Genomic DNA, 8,239 nt, shown 5'->3' with positions numbered 1-8,239 from the left:
AAGGTGTTTTTAGATAACTTCAAACTATTCTGCTTGACATGTAGACAGAGAGCTGGTTAACTTCATTCTACCAACATGTGACTTCTGAGACTTGTGGTGAATGGATCAAGTAAATAGAGCAGCATAGGCAATATTAACATGCATTAGTAATAGCCTTCAAACTACTTATGTGTAATGAACAGTACAGGATATATCCCTGTTGGAAGCTCGCAAAAGACACATACACTGTGGTACATATTTGATTTTATAGAATGTGTTTATCAGGCTATATATATATATATATGTATATATTTGCCCAAACATGCACCACAGGATAAAATAACTATTTACATAACAGAGGGTTTTTAATTGACATAAACTGTCAGCTTTGCTGAGAGCAGAAGATAGCAAAGCAATACTAAAGCAGAAAGTGGAACAACTATTCTAAAGTAATATTTTAGATATACTTTTCTAGAACAGATTTATTAGATTACTATTTTGGAAAGCATTTAATCAAAATTAAATATAGAGCTCTGGAACTCAGAATAAAATTTGCACTTGCGGAAACAGAATACTTTGCATAAAAATAATCCTTTAAATATTAGAGGAGACTTTACAGGCACATAACTGTTCAGATATAAAGAAACTTAACAGACTAAAAACACTTTTAAAATGAAATCCATATAGAAAATGGAAGAAGTTGAAATTGTGAACATTTGAATTCCTTTCTGGTTTTGAGCAGGAATTTCATTTCTCAGGCAAAAGAGGTTTTGTCTGATTACTGGAGAGACATATAGAATAGGAACATGAAGTTCTTATATAGTTTTCCCTCAACAGAAACCTCATTTACAAAAATAGTGACATAGGATTATGAGTAAACTATGAATTGGGGACCAGGAAAATCCACTAGAACAAATTTTGTAAAAATATGGCGGTTATGGAAGTTAAAAATATAGTGGGTGAGAGTACTGTACTAAAGGTGTTTGTTTGGTGTAGTCACAACGATCACTTTGCACAACTATCTCTATGGTCTAGGTAGCCATTGTGTCCTCAGCCATGTCAGCTTGGTAACGCACACAGCAACCTCTTGTCAATGTCGATACCCTGTTGCACAGAGTTACAGTGACAGAGGGGTCACTGTCTTGTATAGGCACTGACCACGAGTATTTGTTGAAAGTCAGTTTGGCATGGGCCTCCTTGAGGAGTCCAGTTGACACGTACACTTTACCTTCATAGGCTGTAAACAATTGATGACAAAGAAAGTCCTTTGTTTCTTTTTACTTTTGATGTTCTCTGAGCTCCTTCCCTTTGCTGTCTTTTTCTGGCTTGTCTTTTTCAAATTTTTCCTTGTCTGGTTTTGTGACGCTATCATAGGAAGGAGGAGAGGTGGTAGAGGAACTTCCATCTGTTTTTTCTGGGGTAGAATTTCCATTTAATTTGTCAATAATCATACCTTCTTTTATGGGTAAGTCAATCCTCCCTTTGATGGTCTCTTTGTTATATGTATTTGATATGTTTTTTAACCTTTGTCTTAAAAGATAACATCTGAAATTACGCTGAATTATAGCAGCTGATACCTCCTCCTGTTTGCGTTTCAAAGTGGTTGTAATGGGCTCATAAGAGACTTTGGACGGGTTTGAGGCCATGAACCGGTCTTCCATCTGTATACGAAGGGCATCCATCTCTCCACTTTCACCCAAAACACGCTTTGTGAAAGCAAATAAAATGTCGAGGCAGTGGATCCGGTCTCCACTGACCATGGGCAGGTCCATGGCGATGAGCTGGACTTTGTTTGGCTTTGCAATGAGAAGAGGAGGATCTAGGGCAGCTGCGAAATCCGAGAGCTTGGAGAACTCTATGAACTGGGTGGCATCGGGATCAAACTTCTCCCAAACCTCGTAGAACATCTCAAAGTCATCCTCACTCAGGGGCTCGGCACTTTCTTCAGTGGCGACACTGAAGTTCTCCAGGATGACAGCGATGTACATGTTCACCACAACCAGAAAGGAGATGATGATGTAACTGACAAAAAAGAATATCCCGACAGATGGGTTCCCACAGTCCCCCTTAACTGAGCTCCCAGGGTGAATTGCGTCAGGATCACAGTCGGGTGGGGAGCTGTTGAGAATAGGCGCTAGCAATCCATCCCAGCCAGCGGAGGTAGTGATTTGGAACAGGCAGATCATGCTGTTGCCAAAGGTCTCGAAGTTGAACATGTCATCGATTCCAGCTTCTTTTTTAACATAGGCAAAGTTGGACATCCCAAAGATGGCGTAGATGAACATGACCAGGAAGAGCAGGAGGCCGATGTTGAACAGCGCGGGAAGGGACATCATCAGCGCGAAGAGCAGCGTGCGGATCCCCTTGGCTCCCTTGATCAGACGCAGGATCCGGCCAATCCTGGCCAGACGGATCACTCGGAACAGGGTAGGGGACACAAAGTATTTCTCTATCAGCTCGGCCAGAAACATCCCTGTGCAAAAATACAGAGCAAAGTTAAACAGTGAATACCTAATGCTCTTGTGAATATTTTATGTTTGCATGGTCTGTAAAAACATGCTTTTGATTATACAAACCTTTATTAAATATTGAAGAGTTTTATTCAATGATGGAATAATTTTATCAACCAATTGAGACTTTTGTGAAATCCAGTAATCATCTTAGATAGCAGCATGGGAATTTAAATTTATACATCCCAAGTTACTATGAATATGAATCACCATACATGAAATGTGTCAATTACAAAATGTGTCAATTACTAAAATTATTATACTATTATTTCGGAACCATCTGAATATATTATTTTTTATTCTTAAATTATGACATCTCAGTTTGAGGAAAATGAACAATATTGGACATGAAATTTCTAAATTTGTAGTTCTATAATACACCCATCTCCTTTTTTCTCTTGTTATACCCAAACCTTCTTTCAGCTATCATCACTTACTTCTGGAAGATCCTATTAACTATTTTGGGCTTAGTTGATCATCTCTTCAGTGCTTCTTGTGTTTCTAACAATTTTGTATTATAATCATTTTTTTTCAAATATATATGTCCTCTCCTCCAGCCTATACATTTGTTAAGGGCTAGGAGAAGATCTGATGATTTTTGTTTCCTGTCTTCTTTACTCATTTCCCCAAAACTAATATTTCTAACATAGTTTATAATTATTAGCTTTGCCCATAAACCCAGTTTTTAGAGTCTTTATTTAAATAGTGTTGAATGTTAGATCTACATATACTATTATTCTCAGACCTAGTTTTCATCTTAAGCGGCTAGTAGGACTTGTGGGACCTGTTTCCCAATAACAACACCTGTCTGTAATTAAAACATTCTTACCTACAATGGAGAGAATCACTACTACAAAATCAAAGATGTTCCAGCCTATAGTGAAGTAGTAGTATCTGAGAGAGATGAGCTTGAGCACAAACTCTCCAGTGAATAGGACGATGAACACAAGGTTGATCCTGGACAAGACAAGGGTCATATACTTGCTCTGGTCATCCGTCTCCACCATCATGGTGACCATGTTGAGGCAGATGAGGATCATGATGCTGATGTCAAAGACTTGTCTGGTTACAAAGTCAAACACCATTCCTTGGAATTTGTTCTAGGGAGAGGGAGGGGAGATTAGATTAATTTATCTTCCTATATCTGTATCATAAATCATGATATAGAAAAGTTGCAGATCAAGTCTTTCCAAATATGGTCATGAGATGTGTGACCTATTTACATTATTCTAAACAATTTTGTGCTCAATTCTGATGAACATTTATACATACAACAACAATAACAACAACAACAACAACAACAACAACAACAGATTTAGGCCCATGGGAAGATAAAGCTGAATAAGAAATAAAATTATGTTAATTAGCTGATAATATGTATAGACTTTGCTGGATTTTAATAATTATGATGATTTTTGTAAAAAATAGAGAGCAGTAATGAAGATTCACAAAGTAGATTAGTATAGACAGACTTTTTGATAGACAAATAGCTCAATTAATTAATCAATATTTTAGAAATTTGGAGCTATAGTTTATTTCACTTCCTAAAATTATGTGAGTCACAGTTGGGCATGGTGGCGCATACCTGTAATCCCAGTACTTGGGAAGGTGAGATAGGAGGATCACAGACACAAGAACACCCTCAGCAACTTAGCAAGACTCACAGACCTAGTGAGACCCTGTTTCAAAACAAAAAAATAAAAAAGGGCTGGGATGTAGCTTGGAGGTATAACACCTCTGGGTTCAATCCCCATTCTCATTCCCTCTTCTCTCTCTCTCTCTCTCTCTCTCCCTCACACACGCGCGCACACACACACACACACACACACACACACACATACACATGAGTGACTTTTCTATACAATTCTTTCTTTTCTAGTTGTATATTTTTATGTGAGTTAATTTATCTATTTTTCTCTTCACCTCTGCTTTAAAAAAAATGGATAACTTCAAAGAAGTTTTATTTGTCTAATTAACAAACAATTTAGGGGCCACATGCCTTAAAATATTTCTGGTTTAATATGGCTATCAAATATAGTTTTATTAAAGAAATATTTAATAATTTAGAATAAATGGTAAATTTGCATGGCTAACTAAAAAATAAAGGTCATGAATTGTCTGTCTTCAGATTTAAACGATCTTCAGTAAAGTAAGTTCATTTTCTTGGGCATAGCATTCTACATCACTTTCTCTACTTTCCACCTCTCAGCTCTAGATACTCTTAAAAATCACTTATAGAATTCCTGAGAACTTGTCAAGTTCCAGTTCTGACAATGACATCAGGTACAATATTGGTCTCCTCTGGGTCTCAGTTTTGTTATACTTTAGATATCTTAGAGGATGATGAGTTAGAGTACAGCTCTGTGATCATAACAAATCAGTATTATGCCATTCCATTATCATGAAGCTCTCTGAAGTATGTATTCTGAGTAAGTTACTTTTCTTTTCTGGTATTTTTGGTGAAACAATAAACACTTTGGATGATATTCTTGCCTTCTAAATAAGTTGCCTTAGATGGCAACATAGAAGATCAGAGGATCAACTAACACTAGATGTGTTAGTGGCAACAGGAGGGTGAACCTTACTTTGGAAGCAGTTAGGAATCCTGGCCTGGAAGTTTTCAACTCACTAAAGGTACAGAACACAACTTCATTTTAAGAAATTGGTAATTATTATTGAGTATAGCAGTTATAAATTGTGTTACACAATATGAACTTTATAATTAGGGCCATGTATTGGTAATACCACCGAATATGTGCTGATCCAGAACATTGCTCAATTTGATTATATGAAACATAGCTTTGAAATTTTAAAGAATATGAGTAAGTCTTACTGAAGGCCGAGGAATGGGTTTCTGAGGTTTCTTGGATCCAAGTTTCTTCATTGCATTGTAATATTTTTTCTGTTCTTCTGTCATAAAGATATCTTGACCTCCAAAGTAAATATACAGCATAAAACTGGTTACAATCACAACATATACTTCAAGAGCACTTTAGCCAAAATATCCGAGTTTTTCTTTTACCTTTTCTCAATGTTTAAATGGGTATTATCCAGCTAACTATAGATTCTGTGTGTCACATTTATGTGAAATTCTGAATACATTTATATTATGTAAAACCCATAAGCATATAAAAATTGATTAGCACAAGGTCTTAATTTGATTATACTATGTTTAGAAGGAGGTTTAAGAGTCTCAAAAAATAGTCTCATGAAATAAAATAGGTTTTATGAGTCCATTTTACTCTTGACAGTTTTACTGCCTTATTCGATAATTTTTGAGCAATTTTTGTGTATGTTTGCTAAAATGATGTATTCACTATCAGTACTACACAGACATATAAGACACAGTGTTGCTCCTGACTGGGACAGGAAGCTGAAAACTTAGGTGGAAAATGCATTGTGATATGCAAAAAGAAAAACAAACAAACAAACCCCATCCACTGCAGAGGCAACAATAAATTCAGAGACTCAGAATAAGAATTTGCTTCCTAGGCGTCTCAGGAAGAGTAAATATCAGAGGTAAAGATATGGAAATACAAGAATAAGGCTTGTACAGAAAAGGTCAGAAAGTTCCCAAAGCAAGCACTAATGGTGATGATGGTGGGTGGGTGGTGGCTGAATAGTTGGGTAGCAGATACAGAGACTGTGGCGTAGGAGAGGATGTGGCTAGAATATGGGGGGAGGCAATTCTTAAAAGCCGCTGCAAGCCACGTAAAACCCCTGAAGACTCAAGGATATTCTGAAGCAGTGGTCTCATTTTTGGGTCAGGAAAACACTACCAGATTTCTGCAGAGCATGGACCTGGAAGGGAGGCACTGATGTTGCTTTACTGACCATGGAGTAAACTAAAAATAATAGGAACACAATCTAAATCCATCATGACTGGAAGTATTTGTGTTGTTTGGTTGTATAACAGACACTCAGAATAGTGAAAGGTGGACGCTGAGGAGTACTTATCTTCTTTTTCTGCTGGTTGAAGTTATCTATGATGACACCAATGAATAGATTCAGAGTGAAGAAAGATCCAAAGATGATAAATATGACAAAGTATAAGTACATATAAAGATTTTCTTCATATACGGGTTGAAGTTTAACCTAAATAATATTGAAAATGTTAAAATAATAAATACTTAAAAACTATATTAGTAATGTAGTAAGCACTATTAACGAAAAGAGCTACTTTGCCTTGCCCTAAGATAGCTTACAAAAACAATTCTTTTAAATCCAGCATAAAAATTTGAAAATTTTATAACTCTTTTTGAATCTATTTTCCTATGTGTCTTACCTAACATATTATTTAGCATAAATAACAGTGATATAAGTAAGGCAAACATTTTGAATCTATTATTTGTCTTATTATTGTCGTTTTTGCAATATTTTTTGTTTTGGTTTTGGAAATGTTGCCTCTTGGAAATACAGCTTTAATAAAAGAACGACAACTTCTAAGAGGAAAACACAGCATAAACAGATGTGTTCTGAAGAATTATTTTTATTTCTATTTTCAAAATTGAGTTTCCCTGAAACTTGCTTGCTTTTCTGTATCATAATATTCCTGGAAACTGCTTCATAGACTGGTGTATCATGTACTCTCCAGGGATAGAGAGGAAGTTTTCCTCCACTGAGCACCTTCTCTGCTCTGAATGGTTATATTTATAGGATGGATCTGATGTCTTATGATCCATGCAGTTAAAAACCTTTTCATGGTACACAGAGGTTCTATATTAGACAAATACCAGAACATCACCTATATGGAAGTGTACTGGCTTTAAAAGACTATTCCTATATGCAATGGTAAATATTCTAATTTTATGTAATAAAAATTCTGGGTTTTTCAGTTAAATTATTGCTAAAATTTATCGTAAAAATCAATAGCTATAAGTAAATATTATTTTAGTGATACTTACATCTCGTGAATCAACAGCAGCATACATGATATCCATCCAGCCTTTAAATGTGGCCTGTAAACAACATATAATTGAGTTTTGCATAAAACCTCATCTGATACTATAGCATTTTATCAGATGAAAATCTTAAAGTATTATTATAAATAGCTTTTTGTTCAATATTCTGAAATTTTCTATAAATAAATTGAAATAAATCAAATAAAGAAATAAAATAAAATAAAGATTTATATTTATAGTGTGTTAATCTTTTTTCTTTGTTTCTCTTGGGAGGTATTCTATTTTTCATAGTAAAGTTTAATAAGAGACTTGATAAATGAAAATCCCATCTCAAGCTCATACCCTTTCTTACAAAAAGGTAAGCTTTATGATTCAATCCCATAGTTGTTTAAATACAATTCAATAAGTTTTATCAATCATTGATTAGTTAATATACTCTAGATTAGGTAAAAATTAAACATTTCATATTTTGAAGTTTACCTGATATGGTTTGCATTTCTACATGTAGTAGAATCATATTTCTTTAGGCATTGCTACAATTAAAAAATTTGTGTAATAATAAGTATATTTAATTCATCACTAAAATATAAAGCTTATTTTAATACAGATTTGCTATTTTGAAAATGATGATGAAAACTAAAAATAGTAACTGATCAATAATATAATTAAAAAAAATAGGAAGACGAAACACAAGATTATATTAAAACATGTTAAAATTGCACACAGGAGAAATATAGAACAGCTGCAATATCTTTCACAGTCAAGTCAAACCAATATTATAAGTGTTACCATCAACTACTTTCTACTGTCAAATAGTAATTATTCAAAGGACTATCAGAGAAATAATCT

At 34.7% G+C, this 8,239-nt stretch overlaps 1 protein-coding gene across 1 annotated transcript in view; it reads right to left on the bottom strand.

Annotated features, from left to right (window-relative positions):
• Nucleotides 1-1,256: 1,256 nt before the first annotated feature.
• LOC308258341 (sodium channel protein type 3 subunit alpha-like) overlaps nt 1,257-8,239 on the bottom strand; it is a gene marked incomplete at both ends in the record, with an annotated part of 90,442 nt that continues 83,459 nt past the window's right edge. The window contains 5 exon segments of the mRNA XM_080688847.1: nt 1,257-2,452; nt 3,319-3,589; nt 5,323-5,420; nt 6,443-6,584; nt 7,394-7,447. Of these exon segments, the coding sequence (XP_080544973.1) occupies nt 1,257-2,452; nt 3,319-3,589; nt 5,323-5,420; nt 6,443-6,584; nt 7,394-7,447 (1,761 nt within the window).

This window comes from Muscardinus avellanarius (assembly GCF_963383645.1).
Source record: "Muscardinus avellanarius genome assembly, chromosome: 2".
Classification (NCBI taxonomy): domain Eukaryota; kingdom Metazoa; phylum Chordata; class Mammalia; order Rodentia; family Gliridae; genus Muscardinus; species Muscardinus avellanarius.
This window is presented reverse-complemented; position numbering and strand designations above follow the sequence as displayed.